Source organism: Nothoprocta perdicaria, unplaced genomic scaffold, assembly GCF_003342845.1.
Source record: "Nothoprocta perdicaria isolate Ctin4 unplaced genomic scaffold, notPer1 scaffold_3, whole genome shotgun sequence".
Lineage (NCBI taxonomy): Eukaryota > Metazoa > Chordata > Aves > Tinamiformes > Tinamidae > Nothoprocta > Nothoprocta perdicaria.
This window is the reverse complement of record NW_020455532.1, coordinates 5,791,405-5,809,821: the sequence shown is the minus strand read 5'-3', so window position 1 is coordinate 5,809,821 and position 18,417 is coordinate 5,791,405. Positions and strand designations below refer to the sequence as shown.

Here is an 18,417-nt window from a genome sequence, read left to right as displayed (position 1 = left end):
CCTCGCCGGCCGCCCCGCTCCCCATGGCGGGCGGGCACCTTTCCCGAGCCTGCACTGCTACCTAGAGGGCAGAGGCCGCAGCGGGCAGCGAGCAGCAGCTCGGGCTGCAGGAGCCAGGGGACAAGCAGAGGCTGCGCTCGACGTACGACCACGTTATCGGGAAAGCAGGGGGAGCCGATACAAAGAGCCCTCTGCCTCGTTACCATTTCCTCGTTACCACTCGTTACCATTTCCTCCTGCAGTCAGGGGCTAGGGCCTGTTTGCACAGAAAAAGGGAAGGCTGCAGGTGCTTCGTGCAGGGATTGAGCACAGCAGGCAGCATTTCACATCCATCAGTTTGAGACATTATCTGATGGAGAAGGGTTTGCAGACAGACCCAAGCGACAGAAAGGAAAATCCATTAGAAATGGGGTAAAGATGAAACCTCCAGGAAACCAGATGAAATCCCTGCTTTCCTGAAGCAACTAGTGCTGTTTYGAAGTGCAGTTATTAAAAATGTTCATGCAAACTGATTTTGAGTGCTTTCTGAGCACAGGCACAAGAGACCCACACTATCATCCAGAGCTTTTCTTGGCTTTTGAGAAGACCAAGTTATTGATGAAGAATGCAAAAAAACCTTATCATCAAGAAATACTCAGTTTATAGCAGTTTGCCTAGAAGCTATATAAAAAACCCACAATGGAAAGAATAGAAAATACCATGCCTTAAAAGTCCTAAGAAATTTGTAAATCCAGACCTTACACTGACCTTCAACACAGAAAAGAAACACGCTGCATCTCTGTGCATCATTCTCCAAACATTTGGAGTTTCACTGGCAAATTCTCCATGTCTGGAAAGATTTCTCATTATGCACTTGCACAGTTATTAACACCACAGGCCTCATCTCTGATGAGCCACTTGGATATCATTTACGCTGCAGACTCCAAGCAGCCTGTGCAGCATTTAAGAGAAACAGTTCTATCAGTGAAAGACTGGCACCCCTATAAACTTCAGATGAGGTCTTAAAAGTATATTTGGGAAGCTTTAACAGAACCGAGGGGAACATGCTTAAATTCAGATATAAATATATATTATATATAACACTATATCAACACAACCTTATCTGCATTTCCACATTCAATTTTACCTTCTTTGAAGCTTCAAAGTAAGATTTTTCATATCTTTTTATAGCATAAAAGGAAAAGAGTAACAAGAACCTACGTAGCAACAATATACAATTTACAATTTCTAGATTATAAATTGCAGCCATTTATATAATAGTCATGGAATAATTCAAAAGCCAGTATCTATATATTCAATGCTTGGTCCTGAGCATTATAAAAATTCAAAATCCTCTGCATCCTCCATAAATCTTTACTGCAGGTGCATCTGGAGTAATAGCAAACAAACAAAACTCCCGGATACGAATTGCAGAAAAATCCCTGCTACAGTCCAGTATCTTGTGACAGAACAGTCCTTTTGTAATCTGTCTACTTGAACCATCACTATTATCTAAGAAGACAGGAATGCTAATTGGAAGGACTACAAGTTTTATCTTATTAAAAACACTTCTAAATTGCTGTAAAAAATATAATGCTGGTAATGCTGGTAAAATAGCACAGCACTTTACATCAGCTTGTGTGCCATGTTTCTAAAACACTTCTAGAAGTCAAGTATACTGCATTTGGTCCTCAGACAAATTTATCTCCCATTTGAGAGGGAAAGTACACAAGTGATCTATCACAGCTACACAAGGAATGCGAGTTCTTAAATCTTSACTACGATCTCTCCTCTCCAAAGAACCAGGTGCAGCATTTCTTGCATACTTGTACAGCAGCTAAGAAAAACACTRTTGCCATCTGAAGGATTTCCACAACCTACCTCCCCCACTGCAAACTAGTTTTGGAAGTCATTTATGAAGCTRCCTTAAAGCTGGTTATTCCACTTCAGCACTTCCACGTGCCAGTATTACATAATAGCATCTGAATACTGATAGCTGTATTGCAAGGAACACGTAGATGCGCTTCAGAAGCGCCACAGGCAAGTCTGATACTGCAGTATCACAGCTAGCTTCAAGATAAGAGTAAAATTTCAAGGGTTATTTCAAGTTTGAGATCTGTTTTATGCGATATTTTGACACCATCTCCAAGCCAAGCTGTACAGATCGAGTGCCAGACTTGGCTCCAGTTTCATTCTCTCTTCTTACATAGAGCATGAGCTGTATTTAAGCCTCTGATCATGCACAGGGGATAATACTTGGTTGGTTGAGCAGCTAATGGCTAGAGATAAATATGGATGCTGGCTGCTGTCGTGGTAAGTAACTACATGGTCTTCAAACAAGACTCTCTTGCCAAATAGTTTTTCCTTCAGTATCTTTCTTCCCAGCAGTTTTACTGTAGTTTTAGCTTTTTGTCACCTCCTATAGTTGCACTGGCAGCTATGGAAAGTCCTGAACCATTCAAATGAAATCAAAAATCATAAAGATATAGTTACAGAAAAAGTCATCGTGATGGCTCCAGGAAGCAGCAGACCCCCCAAAAGCTTTTATCTTTTAAGCATATCAGATAAACAATRGGACCAAATGAAACTTATCTTTAGTTGCTAAGTGATTGTTCACTAACACCACCAAAGCATAGGGCTGAAAACATTTATAAGACTGAGTTCAAATTCACTTTAAAACTATAGAGTCACCACAACATAATAAATAYTTACAGTAATGATGAAAACCTCCAAGTCCCCAGCAGTGCTTGACAAAAGTGACAGAATAAAGAACCATCTCCCGAGTTTCAGGGCCTAGACTCTCCTATGAGCAGTTTTCAAGCAGGTGACAYGAGACACTGATTATTTGCAAATACTGTGGAGATGAGACCAACACAGGCCTGGGGACAGTGTTCTTCTGAACCCCTGCAGACCTCATCTATGGAGGCCTGGTCCAAAGAAGGGAGCACAGGATGCAAACATTTCAGACAGCTACAAAATACGAGTCTATTTAGATCCCCAAATTAAAATTGTAAGATGTCTACTTCCACACTCCAGAAGCAGCAGGGAATCTATTTTTCCCCTCATTTTGACTTACCTGTCAAATTAATTGAGAAAAAAAAGTTACTTCTATATCCATTTATTATTCCAGTTTGTAAAAATATAAGACTAATATACAACTACAGCTAGCTTGATTTCATAAAATCAATCTTCATTCAGTGAGATAACAATGTACATCATACATTAAAGTTGTAAGAAAAATACTGATATTTGACATTTTAAACAGGTTCATTCATGTAAAAATCACATTGCAAGTAAAATTTAATTAGAAAATACATAATATTCACAAAAATACACATATGTTAAAGACAGCTTGTGAGAACATTGTCCTAAATTTATTTCAACTGTGGAAAAAACTTATGATTCACAGTTAGGCTTGACTTATCCAGTACTGCAGCAGAACTTGAAAGTAATGGTATCTTATTTCCATTAAGAATTTGCTCTTTTCTTTTCCTATTAAGGTGCACTTAAAAGGTTCATCTGTCTTCAGTCTCCCAGACACAAGTAAGGAACCACTTGTTCCCTACTGTTCACGTACACAACTGCATAATACTATTCACAGGAATTTTAGTTTTTCATTCTATTTTGAAATAATTTGGATATTTATAAGTTAATTTATAAAATCTGGACTGAAAATACAATTTACACATATTAGAATACTTAATACACAGAGTACACTGATAGCAGCTTAATATTATCAATCATGCACAGTAACCTTGCAATCACTTTTAGATTTTATAGCTAAAAATAAAGTCTATATAAAACAGTCAAGCCTTTAAGTATTTTCTTCCAAGGAGAAAAATCATAGAGATGTTAAAAATTTAGGAGGTAGTGAATGAAAGGCTAACAATATCAGCATAATATTTTTAAAATCTTATACTGAACCCCAGTACCACTTACATAAAAAATTAGCCATTCATCATCTATGGTTGATTATCCTGAAATAATGATTTAAAATATTTAGTAATTAACAGTGTATGCATTCRGAAGATATGGAAGAACTTCAGAAACTTATGGTAACTGCAGCAATAAGCAATTACATGCTGTGCAGTCTGTCACTCTAACTGTAAATATAGCCTTTATAAAACCTACTTAGATTTAGTCCATGATGTTATTTCATCAAGTCTCAAATGCTTAGTTCTACTATATTTGTCATCAAATTTCTGCAAAACAGAATATTGTATTTGCCAAAAACAATATTCTCACACATTGAAGATCATCAAGTTTGGAGGAAAGGTCCTAAGAGATGGAGTCTCGTGCACTTTTAAGCAGGACCCTAATTATTTTTAAACTCTTTAGTACCAGTGTGTGTGTGAATATATATATWTTTTTTTCTCAAAATAATCATGCATCTGTTAAAGATACAAATTAGGTACCGCAAGAGGGTTTGGCAGCACTAACCCTGGGTGTTTGTACATGAGCAATAAATTATTGTGTAACATTAGCATTCTCAGACTCGACCTTCCTGTGCGAGTTAATAGCTCAACCAGCATCCAAGCAATGCACATACTAATGTACCACGTTAGAGCCATTTCAGTAGATGCCAATTAGTATTTCCAGCTAAAGAAAACATTCTGCCTTCACTGCGTGCACTGCCACTTTGTCTTCTGCATCTCTGGCTCTCATTCTCTGCYTATCCAAGTGCCTTTATTACTTTGATTATTCCCAATACATTCAAGTAAACAGAAGGCACAGAAGTGCAAACTAGCCTAATATATCAAAGTTGCCCTCCGCTGATGATTTCATACAGGAAGGAAAGTCCTTTGATAAAGGGAAAAAAGATATTTAAGAGTAAACATTCTTCCTTGAGTAATGGAAGTGTTAGAGCAGCACTCACAGAAAATATATTTAAATTTTATGTTGCAGAACATATAAACCATATCCATTTTCCTCTTTTCATATCAAATGAATATTTCAAGTTAAAGATTATTATCAAACTAAGTCTAAAACTTTACAATATTTGCTCATGTTAAAAAAAATTCAGGGTCTATTGTACATAATCTGATAACGCCACTAACAAAATGGACTAAGTAGAACTCTAATCTGTTTTCCATTGTTTTCATTTCCATAATGAAAAATATTCCATTATCCATTATGCTAGTTCTCCATAAATCAGAAAAGGCATTAATCTGATAGAAGACAGCCTTTCTTGGAAGTCTGCAGCACTCAAAATTCGGTATTACTGACAGCTTGGGGGGAAAAAAAAGCTATTCATAAAGTATTATGAACTTAAAACCTGCATTTATCAGAATTAAACTAAGAATAACTTGGTCTGCATCAGTTCTAACCTCCAGYGTGCTATAGGAGGTTTTATAAATGCTTAGCGTTACACATACAGTTAGTCTTACATTAAGAAAGTTAACAGAGGTAGATGCTTTCCCGAGACAGACTGAGGTGAGGGGGAGAAAGGGGTTTCTGTCTCCCTCCATTCCACCCTCCACCCCAGAGGAACACAGACTATTGCCTCTGGGCACAGCACAGGCTGCTGCATCCTCCCTGCCCATCGGAGCTGACTTGGGCTGCAGGATCCTTGCTCAGACACTTCACCCATGTTTCTCCCCAGCCCTTTCAGTTCGAATCTTCCATTTCCCAGCCCCAGCTTGGGCCACAGCAGCGAGACAGGACTGAGAGGGAAAGAATGTCCCAAGCCTCCCCTGCAGCTCTCCATGCAAGTCTGCAGCACATTACACACCTGCATTTCAGTATCAGGATTTTGTCAGCAGTGTATTATTTTCCAGTGTAGTAACTCTGTAATATCAGAATACCCAGCCAGTGGTGCACAGCAAGGTGAGCATGTACAATTAGGTCACTATAATGAATAATGTTAATGCCACACAGGCTCAAGCTGCTCTAACCTGTTCGGGTCTTAAGTCATCTTTTCATATAATTTTCACTCTCTCAAACAAACTTAACAGCTTCTGTGAGGACTGTGGCATAGTCACATGGTATATCCCATGTGTGTTATTTCCATAGTATTAAGTTTACCTTTAATTTCTTTAAAGTTTATCATTTGATTTAGTTACTAATTACAGTATCCTTAAATACTGTAAACTAAAATGAAAACAAGTCTTCAAGACACACTAGTGTTAAGACTTTCACATTTCAAATTTACAAATTATAGTGTAATTAAAAGTGAGTTTACCTGGCCATGCAAGACAGATTAGAAACATAAAGGTGAGTGACTAAGGAGCCTGGTGTTGCACATTCACTTCCAAAGGGGCAATCATCTTGAGCAGCCCCTGCTTGCAACGCAACTGCTGTCTACCTGCAGACCACTACTCTATACATGCTGGTCAGTGAATCAGTCAGAATTATCAAGGACATCTCTTCTTACGTCCCCTCCTGTCTGTTCTTCCACTTCCAGATACAGAGCCACGCAGTGCAACCAGCACAAAGACAGCAGCCCCAAACAGCAATGAGGAGGCTAAAGCAGCACTTCAGTTGAATAGGAAACCACAGTACATTAGAAAAAACAACCTCACACACAAAGGGAAATTTGCTTCTATAGAATCAATAGCATTCCACATAGACAATCAAGTACCTACAAGAGAAGCTTGTAGGTATCTACAAGCTATCTCTTAGCTATCCTTCATTTTCAATATAAAATTTTCCTCATCCAGTTCCAGTTGGTTGCCAATTTTATCTTCATGATGTATTTACATCGAAGTGCAGAATTAGCTGAAGTTAGTCAACTTACATAACTTCAAACTTCTCATCTCCATTTTTTTTTCTTTAAGTCTAATTGCAGTGCTCAGTAGGTGGAGAGGTATAAAATGTATTACATATTAAGCCAAATTAAAACATATATGGCATTCTCAGTTAATACAAAGTACACCTATGTAACTTCATAGTGTTATTATAGTTCCATCTTCCAATGATTTATGATCTGGATGCTGTTCTTCATATTCTATGCTAATGCTGCCTGCTGAATGATTCAAGTTTGTCTCGCTGGAAGGAAGGAAGCCATTCTGCGTGGACTCATGAAGAAGTTCCATTTGTGACAACGACTCCAGGCTTTCACTGGTACGGACAGCTTTTGGAATCTGCTGTGGCTCACCGCTGTCTTCAATGATAATGTCCTCTTCATCGCTCTCCTCTTCTCCTTGCAAGAAGTTTGTTACAATATTAGGTGTGCTACTTGGAAGGCTGGATTCAGTAGACTGACCAGAGCTGCCAGAAGTCCGACTGTTCCTGACCACATTGTTTCTCTGGTTTGCGGGCCTTACTGTAATGATCAGGTTACGGCTGTTGGCAATCATCATGTCTGTAACCTGATCAAGGCTCTTTCCTGAAACTTCTATCCCATTCACCTCCAGTACTTCATCATTAACAGCCAGCAAGCCTGTACTTTGAGCCAGACCTCCAGGGACAAGTCTGGATATGAAAATTCCTGGAACTTTCTCCAGTCCTTGTGGCGTTACTCTGACGCTGGAGCCATCTCGTATGTAGAATCCCAGTGGTTTGTCGGTTCCGTATTTGTAAAGTCGCACCCTACGATGGGTTTCTGGAAGAATATCTACGTCTATGATAGAAGACACAGGCCTGAAGTCTTGAGGCATGCTAATGACAATGTGGGGTTTCTTCCTGTGGTTGTCTGGACGCAACACATTCGCCAAGACATTTTTCTTCCTTGTCATAGTGTCTGTACCAAAGGCACTGTAGTCCGCATCTTCTGTAAGACAGAGCGTATTGATGATTAAATCGTGATAGCAATGCATATACATCATATATAAAGCRTTTTAGGGCAACAGATTGAAATACCTAATCTAAAAGGTTCTTAACATGCTACAGTAGAATTTTCTCTCTCTAAATATAAAACTAGCTTTCACACCAAGGGATTCAGATGAGCTTTCTATTTTTCTTCCTATCATCAAAGGAAACAATACATAAAAAAAATGGCAACAATACAAAGGCAAAGTATCCTACCTGCCCAAAAGAAGGCATTTTAGAAACACATTTTTTGGGTATCATTCTACTTGTTACCTTCTCCTCCTCCAGTTTCAGATCATTGGAATAAGGAAAAAAAAAAAGAGGGAGGAAAGCAGAGTGCCTATGACTGCCTCGCTCCTGGACACTAGCCAAGTGACCTGGATTCAAACTCCAGAAAGCTTATTCCATTCCACGCTCTCCCCCACCCCCATGCAGTGTAGGTAAAATGGCTGAGGAGGAGAAACAAAGAGCCCTTGCAYAGAGCTACTCCAGACTAAGTTATTTGTACAACGCTAAATGCTACCATTTGATTCAGAAATGTGCAAATTTCTCAGTTTTTTTTAAACTTATATATGTATCTTAAAATGGAAAGAAAAGTATTATGTAGAATACTTCAGACCCGATCACAGGAGCAATTCTGATATCTGAAATGCTCCTTAACCAAAGAAAGCTTCTGTTTTTATATTCAACATACCTCAACTCTCCATGAAGCCGATTTTAAATGAGAAACCCATTCAGATTTGACTGAAGTCCCTCAGATTTGCACTAATACTTCTGCAGTGTTATGTAAGGGTTTAGAATCAAACAGAGCTGGTTTCTAGCAACCCAGAACTCTGAAAGGTTGGGATTTTTTTGTATTGGTGTTATTAGTGTACTGCGCTGCCATTGGCACAGTCAAGAAAACACAGAAGTTTGCTTAGACACTAATCTAGAAATTAAAAAACCTATGGAAATGCTATTACAGCAGGAAAGCTAAAGAAAGTAATTGTTGATGAGAAAGTCCTCCTACAGGAGAAGACATGGATGCCTCTAGATTACTATGCCCACTCTGCAGAACAATTTCTACGCCTGCTGTTTCTTAGATACAGGCATGTTTTCATCCCGAGGGAAATTCCTGCATGAACTGCTCCGTGAATAAAGGCACAGGTTGCCTCCTACACACTGCAGTGCTGGCATTTCACATGCAATGGGGTATGTAGAGGGCACCCTAGGGATTCCTCCTCTTCTCCCAGACACCCAGTAAACTCTGCTTTCCTCTGACTTCTGAGGAAAGGGTCAAATATAAGAAAACAGTTAAAGCAAGGAGCAGTGTGAGGAAGAAGCAAACAGTAGCTAGCTACAACTGGGCATGATAAACTAGGAGTTTGAAAGTTTCTGCTCCATAAAAGCAAGGGATTTTTGTTGTTCTTCACCTAAAGAAACTTTAAAGTAATAAAAGCACTATTTTATATGCTTATTTAAATTTGAAGATAAACATAAGCAGAAGTTTCATCCTCTTGTTTCAAGTGCTCATCAAACCAGTTTCGAGTTAGATACCTGGTCACTATTTTGAGAAGATTTCTGCAACCTGAAGAATTGCAATACAATTGCTGTTCTAACTTGGAAGTGCTACTGTTTACAGGGGAACCTGGGACGAACACTTAGGAAGCAAGAGCAGACAGAAGGGCCTTCCTCTAAGCATGCCTTTACTGTTAAATAACAAGCAATGTAACACAACAGCACTCTAACAGTATAGGTAATGATTAAATAGACAGTGGTGCCTTCAATATTAGAACTCATTAGGAACATTAATGAGAGCAAAGGTGATTTAAAGCCATGGACTTCCCCTTTCCATCACCAGGATTTCACATGGATCTTTGTGATCTTGTGCAGCACTTGCCTCTATGTAGCATGAGTTTCTGACACTGCACAACTCTGCTTTTAGTGTTGCACAACACAGCAGAACTAGTGAAAAATATTCCAAGCAGCAGAGATTTTGTACGGACAAGTCACTTTGATTCAAGCATATAACTTTCTTGGTTTGTGGCAGTGTTCAAGATTTATACAAATTTAACACTACATCGATCCAGAAGAGTTGTTTGTTGGTAAATGCTCCAAAGAATCACTAAGTTGGATTTAGACTAGAGCTGTTCATACTCTTGCTAAAGATTCAAAGAACAGCTATTTTACACCTCTTCAAATTATACCAAATCTACAAATCTTCTGGTGCTCTTGCTTTAAAAAAAAAACATCACAGCTTAGCAAGTTTAGAAACATACTGTTGCAGTAAGATGGTATTCTCAAACTGTAAACTATTTATGGCAACTTTTAAGTGATCAGAAGTGTTATATTATAGTTAGCCTTACCTTAATAAATCACCATTAGAAGAAAATAAGATAAAGTAACATAAGTTCAAGGGGAAAAAAAAAATCAAAAAGTTGAGGACACAAACTCATCTCTCCATATCTCAGTCAAACAGCACGACTTTGTTTAACCTCTCCTCCACTGCTAAACAATTTTTCTAAAGCAATATTCTCGAGCACAAAGGCATCTTTGTCCTGGCACCCAGCTAATCAGTTTAAAGCTGCAGTGAAAAATATTTTGGCATTAAGCCAGAGGACAAGGTGTTAACTACAGATATGTTAAGGAGAATGTCCACATTCTCCTTCTCTTCTTTCAGCTGGTGCAGGCTCAGGACAACAGCAAACTGCATGCATGTACTAATAAGTTTAAAACAAAAGTCCACAATACCCAAATCTGGTTTCAACTCAACATTATTCAAGACAAAATATTTAAAATTGTTTTTCCGGTATATTACAAAGCAATGAAATTACYCTTCATGAATTACATTTTTAAAATCCTAGTATCATATCACTGCATTGGATGCAACTTAGCTCTTTTTTCCTTCCCCCTGCCCTCCTCTAAACATTCCAATAAGTCAAATCCATATTTAGCCACAAGTTATACTGAAATAAGGTTTTAGGAACCTAAACTAGTTCTTTAGAAAACGGACTCAACCCCTTTGGATGTTCCAGACTTGTTCAAAAAGTCAACTTTTTAAAAATATTTTTAAAGAGAGACGTTAATACTCTACAAGACTTCTTAACAGTGAAGTCTAACGTAAAAAACAGGAAATTCCAAAATTTTTTCCACTTTTTAAGATATAATGCATAAAATTTGCAAAAGCTCTTATGTTGTAATTTAATATCATGAGTTTTACAGGTATTTAAGTGAGCTATGCCTTCTGTTTATCTATTATCYATCATTATTCTTGTATTTACAAGGCAAAATTCCCCATCTGCCCTTCTCCTCCCCACACACATTATCCTTCAGTAAGAATTTTCTCACAGACAGAATGACTCCCATACATCTGGATTTAATCAGGTAGATCAGTTTAACCTTTAAATTCCAGATGTCAACAGTACCTGTTAATCTGTTAAAACTGCAGAAGGATATTCCAATAATCAACTGTTTTTCTGCAAGCTGATAGCCATCCTTGTGCAATATCAGTCTCTRGGGATTTTACATCTTGCACTGGCACATTCAGAAATATTTTAAAGGAACTTAGCTAAAATGAATGTGATTTCACAACATTAGAGTAGCTCCTGGTTTCTCTCTAAGCTTGYCAATATGCATAAACACTCAGGGATAAGACCATTTGCTAGCTTTCATAAATTAGCAGTCAAAAGTCAACAGAAAAAGCATTTACTCTGGCATGCCAAAAATCTCTTAAAGATACAGACTATATTATCTCACTTAATGCACATTAGTAACCCTGTAAAAGTTATGTCCATTGCTCCCATTACAACACTTTATAATGTTCCTTGCACGCAAAATAGTATGGATTTGGTACCATTTAACGAGAATTTTATTATAGTCTGCTCTTAGGTTGCTTTTTCATAAGCTACATGTAGCTTATAGGTAGATCTACCTTCTTCAGTGGTTTCTATTAAAATAAAAATATAACACRAAGATAATGCAGCATATAAAAGTCACAAAAAAAGCCTTGCACAAGAAAGAGTATCTTGTGGTAGCTTAGTATTAAGGTTCCAAAACATCAAGGATGACCATAACCCTGTCAATAGCAGGTATTTATTCAAACTTTTGTTTTAATTGTATAGATAGACAACATCTTATCTATAGATGTTTAATTGTACAGATAGACAATAAAAAAAGTCACATTGTCTGAAGAGTTGTACCTATAGAGAAACAAATTTTGACATTGCATACTGTAATTCAGCCCTACTTATGGCCAAATTACCAACTGCAAGTACAAGAATATATATATCTTCTATAAAACCAWTCCTGTTGTGTGGCAAGGATGCCAAGAGAACCGAAGCCTCAATTTAACTGACAGAATTTTATGTTTAGATTGAAGGTTAAAACAAASCTCAGAATATTGGAGTGGTCACAACTGATTCAGTATAAAGTACAGTGTCCTCAGATTTTAACACACAAACCTGGGTTCTTTTTTCTCTAACATGCTATAGCTAGAAGAAACCASAGTGACAGAGAGAAAACAAGGAAAAAGCTATTTTCTACAAAGCTTTTCTTGCTCATCAGTTCTTGGCATGCTGAACAAAAGCGGTTTTATTTTAGTTTTGCACATYGTATCAATTCTCTTCTCAATGTCTCATGCCAATAGTGTCACAGTAAATAATCTATTTTCCTCTTTAAAAAATAGCAAATTGGCATAAGATTTTACATCTATCTCTCTMTATATATAGGCAGTAACAAAGGATAGACATATGGTGTCAAAACGTTGCCTTAATAATCCCAGTCTGACAAGTGGTTTATCTGTTCTTGTCATATGGCTACTGAAGGAGATTAAATGGCATTTTTTACYTGTAGATTCCATTAAAGTAAATAACTCATCTCCTTGGCAATTCAGAACCATACAGACCGTACCATATTATCCTCAACATACACATTTTGCCTGCAACACAGCACCTGACGACCAGTCATATGGGCTATTTTAAAATATTGTCTTTGTGTAAAATCATTGTGGAGATTATTTTGAGCGCRAATTCAAAGCCTTTCCCCACTTACATAGTTCTCTCTAAAGCAGCTATTTAATGAAGATGTGCACTACGCCCTAGGCAATGTTTTTAAAGGCAGTTGGCTGACTTATTGTGATACTGATGTATGTGCACATAGCCACACATGTATGTTTATGTCTATACACAGGCAAACTGAAAAAAAAACAGCAAGAAGTTAGATTTTCTTGGGATCTCTAAAGTAAAACAGTTTCAAGTAATTACACTACATTTCCCCMCTCACACACTTCCATATACAAACACCATCTCCTGGACCAAAACAAATCGCTTTTTTCTCCATGAACAAAACCAGACACTAGAAAGAGACAAACAGAATTGTGCCTAGAAGATGCTATAAGGGCAAATTGACACACTGAACAGCACATATTTGAATTTGCCAATACAAATAACCTTGTCTTCAAAAGCCTCAGAGTGTTTTGTCAGAAAAAAATGCATTGAGCATAACATATCACAAAGTTGGTCTTAAATTTATGCTGATATTTAATACTTTACATAAGATTGAAATGAATAAGTCTTATGTTCTCTCCTCCTGACCAAACAAGATTTGAATTATGTGAAACCTATACCTAACAGGCAAAAAAAAGAAATATTCATTTACTAATATAAAACAAGAAATGGGTGTTACTAGAGATTTGACTCCATTTTGTCCAACTGAACTAAAAACATAARCAGAAAGCACACAGTATAAATAGGCTGCTTGAGGAAGCTGTTGCAAGCTGTGAATACGTTATTAACCATAATTACTGTGGAATTCAACATGGTGAAATAGGACCGAAGGTTTCTTTTCCTCCGCAAGTCACACTGTTTACTGCAGCAAGTCACAGCTGCCTAAACAAATAGTTCACCTAATGCAAGTGCACTTACCTTTTCTTTGAATGAAAATCCTGAGTAGAGGATTGGCTGTAGAAACTGCTTTATGGTAATTGTCATCATTATTGATAGGCAGCAGGTCTCCATGAATGTCCGTATATCCCACTAAGACATCAACATTTGGTATCTTGTGCACATGCTGCAGTAATCCATAGAACTCCTCAAACTTTCCAGGTTTTGATCTTTCCAGAGAAAATCGTCGAAATTCTGCTCCAAACTACAACAAAAATACATCTTTATTATGCTCAAACAATAGGATGATTTGATGCAACATCAGAAATGTTACAGAACCGAAAATACACTAAAAAACATAACCCATAATTTGGTAAGGGCTTTTATGCTGCTAAGATGTCTATTTTTCAAAGTTTTTACTCTACATTTGGTCTTCATGAGTGTGCTGTGAGAATGCGTGCAGATCTTGCTTGCAGATTGCTTTTAGYGTTCTGTTTAAGTAAAAACATTTGCTCATATGGTAATGTCTAATATGGTAAAACAGTAGCATAAAGTACTGTTGATTCTCCTGTTCTTATGTTGCAGCAGCCACGCTCTGGATATAGGACACAGTTCACACCCACCATTGACACTGGTTGCTCAAAGGCAAGCACATGCGCTTCCTAGGGTATGCGACTACCTTAATTTTTTTCCAAAGAAGTTCCAGAGCACTTTAGAAAAATCACATAATAGATGCACTATGCTTTCTAGCATTTGAAAACCCATAGTTTTTCAGGCCAGAAAGAAAAAGTAAGTTTCATCTGAAGAATAGAAACAATCACTGCAGACTTTCAATACAAACTTTAGTGAGCTAGACAGACATTTAAATTGTATCCTCCCAAGCCTCAAGTTACTTCTGCTCTTATCCAAAGAGAAAAATACAGGAGGCAATCAGCAACAAGTCTTCAAAAGTATTCAAATATTTGTCTGTACCATTAATGCTCAAAACTCCAGGGAATAATCATTTACAAAGAGATTGTATCCAAGGCATAAAAACACAAACAGTTTGGAAAATATACTGGGGACACCACTGGCACTATACTTTTAGAACACTCATTTAGCCAATTAGTCATTTATTCAGCTTCCAACTTGACATAAAAAACAAACATTTCATGCAGACCAGACAAATTTTAATTTTCGTAAGTGTAACTCAATTACAGAGTCTCGCCCAATGCACAGAGGGCATGCAAACAGAGTATCAGATAAAAATGATTCCAGAACCCCAGGAACTGCACATCAGGCACACACATTGGCGACGGCATTAAAAATAATGAAGGGATTGTAGCAGCATCTAGGCTACAAAAAGCCAACTAGCTTACAGTTATTRCCATTTTAGACAAAGATAAAACAAAATAAAAACAAAGTCATTTTTTTTTCTCAATTCTACCGCTGATCTGCAGTGAACATACAGATTAGAAATTATTTCTTCAGCGAGATTAGTTTTAACCAAAACACGGTGGCACATGGAACAAAATAGGTAGCAGGAAAATTTGAGCCTCACTATCACATGCTTTGGTATGTTACCCTGCAGATGTGAACGAGCACATTACCAGGCTTCCAAACCGAACTCCTCCCATTTGATTACAATCTTTAAGAACATTCTTTAAAAATCCCGCCATACAAATGAATGAAAATAAGGAGATGCTGTTGTGAGCACATTAGCACCACACTAACTGTAATACAGCTCAACAAAACAACCTAAGAATCTTCTGCACTTCAACACTCCACCTTCCACCCAAACTCTTAAACAAAATAATTCTACAAGAACATTCTTCTACAGATACTCTAATTGCAGTGTTAGCTAACAATAAGGCATTTGGGAGGATTCCATTCCTGCTTATAACAAAGTAAATAAAAATACGTAGGAGGAACTCCCTTGACATCAAAAACCTGCTTGCTTCACAATTACGTCAGCTTTACAAATTTATCCCGTGACTCTTAAAATCCTTTAGTCACTTGAGGCAGGAACATCACAGGAGTTGCCCATTTGCACTGCCTCTAATGCATGATAAGCATGCATTTTTTAAAACATATGATAAATAAGGGTTCTATAAACATTTGGTGCAAGCACTAAGAGACTAATAATCTGGCTATAACTCCTTTTTTTTTTTTTAATATGTCAAAGCAGATAAAGGCAAAGTAGAACTATGCAATTTCATGGTCAGTTTATTTTAACTCCCTGAAATGTTTTCATTTAATATAAATTGTTACACTCCATTCCATTAAACAGGCTGCCCTAGCAAAAAAATTAACAACTCAGAGGAACCCATATGAGAGGAGAAATTGGGAGAGACTGAATTAAGAGAAGACTACTTGTCACTAGAGCTCTTTACAAATACAGGATGTCAGGATGTTTTACTGGTAACTCACCTGAGAAAATTCACTGCAAGCTATGTCAACATACTAAGAAGTTATTAGAGACGCTTACAAGAGACTTACAGTAATATACTAAGCAAAATAATTTTTCTTACAGGGGATAAAGATGTCTCATCTCATAACATGATACATGCACTATACTATTAGTAGCCTCCAGCAACAATAAGAGAACATGAACTACAGYAACAAAACTACTCTAGTAGTTTTCATTCTACAAAGAATAGAAAGACAGGAGAGGAAAGGGGAGAGAAAAAAATTCCACACACCACACATTCATTTGGAGACTTTCATACTATTACCAAAACCTCTAGGTTGAGGACAAAATCTACTTGACTAACATTAGAGAAACTGAGATAGAAGTATTATGGGATCAGATCCCCCAAGGCAAGTTCAGACCTAAATCCAATAAGTTGGCCACCAAAAAGATGTTGCTGGGGCTGTGCTGGCACAGGCTCACAGCTGGGCGCGATACCGACTCGAACATCTACATGAGGAGCTGTGTGTGGCTGATAAGGCTTCAAAGCCCAGAYCCCTCCACAGCAGTGTTCCCCTTCACCTCCCACACACTCCTTTCTACCTCCTCCTCCTCTCTCAGGATTGCTCTTACTCCCATAAAGGGGAGATGTTCTACTAAATCAATGCACTTTTAAACAATCCATTAGTGACAAGTCATTCTAGGAATGTCTTGAAGCTTGTTTTGCAATATTGGCATAAGAGACAGTCCCTATTTATAGGAATTTTTACAGTTTCCTATACAAACAACAAAGACTGCATCTCATAGTTGATTCCTAGATATAGTCACCCCATTCCTACACAAAATGCACGAYGGGGGAAGCAAGCAGGCCCAGAGTTTCAGGCTTGAGGCAGTATTTTGTTCCCAAGCACATTGTTTTGGCTGTTCTCAGTGCAGAAAACATGTAAACGAGAGATTTCACCAGCCATAATAACAGCTATGCTTTGCTAGCACTTGGAAAAGTGGCTACCCTATTTCCATGCTTTTGATTTTGTCCACTCGAAGGCTGTATCAACATTTGTTCTCGTAAAAAAAAAAAAAAAACCACACTATCAGTTATGCAAATTAGGCCTTTTCCAGGGGGGGAAGAAAAAAAATCGGTAATGTCAGGGTATCCTTAACAACGACAACAAAAACAAAAAACACATAACAACTTAAGTCCCAGCTCATGCACTGCTCTAACACTTGATTAGAAAGACAAGAAGGAATGGAAAGCAAACGATAAACAGCAGATAAAACTAACAGGAGACGTTTTATACCAATGGGGCAAATCACCTTCCTGTATAGATGCACTTACAATTTGCCTACACAAAGAGAAAGGGTTTCTAACCTAAGTTGCATATGTTCATTTAACTAATTACTTGACACATCAACGACTACCACAGATCCAACACCTTTACAATTCTTAACAGCTGAACAAGTCAACAAAACATTAGAAAAAATACAAACCCACAAACATCAAAAACAAACCCAGAAAAAAGAACTAATTAAATTAAAAACATCAAGGTTTTTACCATAAAACTATGCTCGAGCCACCTTAAAAGCAACACTAGAAAGAAATAGATGCAGATACTTTAATGAAGACGTTTCGTGGAATTGTGCACAGCTTGGATAACAAAAAAAGCTCTCGGTAGGAGCTATAGCATAGATATATGTGCTCATTAAAAAAAAAAAAAAAAAAGCCATTATGAAATTCTTTCAGGGTCTCCAAAGGGCAGCACGTTTTGTTTAAGGCAAGTAAACCGTGCCTTATCTTCCCGGGGTAGCACAAGCTGAGTAACAACAATCTCTGGCCCACTGGAAGAAAGGAACGTAAACACATGGTTACCAAGTTAACCCGAAACCCCCCTTTTCCTCAGCCAGGGCGAGAGCACGTTGGGCAGTTCAAGGATCACGAGGCCAAAACGCTTCTAAGTCTCCCCAAACTCTCCCAAAGCCTCTATCGCTCTGGGCGTCGCTTCAGCCAACGCCGAAACTGAGGGGAGAAGGCCACGAAACTGCTTTAAAAAATAAAATTAGAAATGAATGATAATAAAAAGGAACACGTAAAAACATTGATTCCACCCCCCCAGCAGCCCAGCAGAACGGGCACGCGGGGAGCGGCACGAGGCGGCCGCCCCCGCCGAGCCTCGCGCAGCGTCCCGGGGGCGGCGGCGGCCGGTACGCGCCGGCCGGGGGGGAAGGGACGGGAGGCCGCCGTCCGGAGCCCCGGAGCAGCCGCCGGCAGGTGAGTCAGCAGCTCCCCGCGCCCCGCAGCGCCGGGCCGGGCCCCGSGGCCGGACTCTCCGCGGCGGCCGGACCCACCTTGCTCTTCACCTCCATGGTGCCGAGGCCGCGGCTGCCCGCGGCGCCGCGCTGAGGCCGGCTCATACCGCCGCCGCGCCGGGGCTCCCGGCTCCGCCG

The 18,417-nt window shown here is 38.6% G+C and overlaps 1 protein-coding gene across 1 annotated transcript; it reads right to left on the bottom strand.

Annotated features, from left to right (window-relative positions):
* Positions 1–4,587: 4,587 nt before the first annotated feature.
* PARD6B (par-6 family cell polarity regulator beta) lies at positions 4,588–18,384 on the bottom strand. The gene is made up of 3 exons (XM_026042134.1): positions 18,319–18,384; positions 13,629–13,851; positions 4,588–7,690 (listed from the first exon to the last, which is right to left on the bottom strand). Exons 1-3 carry the CDS (start codon positions 18,382–18,384, stop codon positions 6,864–6,866), a joined length of 1,116 nt encoding a protein of 371 aa, XP_025897919.1. The 3' UTR covers positions 4,588–6,863.
* Between the last annotated feature and the right edge of the window lie 33 nt (positions 18,385–18,417).

Coding starts and splice junctions, on each gene's coding strand:
- PARD6B (XM_026042134.1), bottom strand. CDS start 18,384: ATGAGCCGGCCTCAGCGCGGCGCCGCGGGCAGCCGCGGCCTCGGCACC. Junction 13,852..18,318: donor CCATGGAGGTGAAGAGCAAG/GTGGGTCCGGCC, acceptor TTTTTGTTGTAG/TTTGGAGCAGAATTTCGACG. Junction 7,691..13,628: donor GATTTTCATTCAAAGAAAAG/GTAAGTGCACTT, acceptor TCTGTCTTACAG/AAGATGCGGACTACAGTGCC.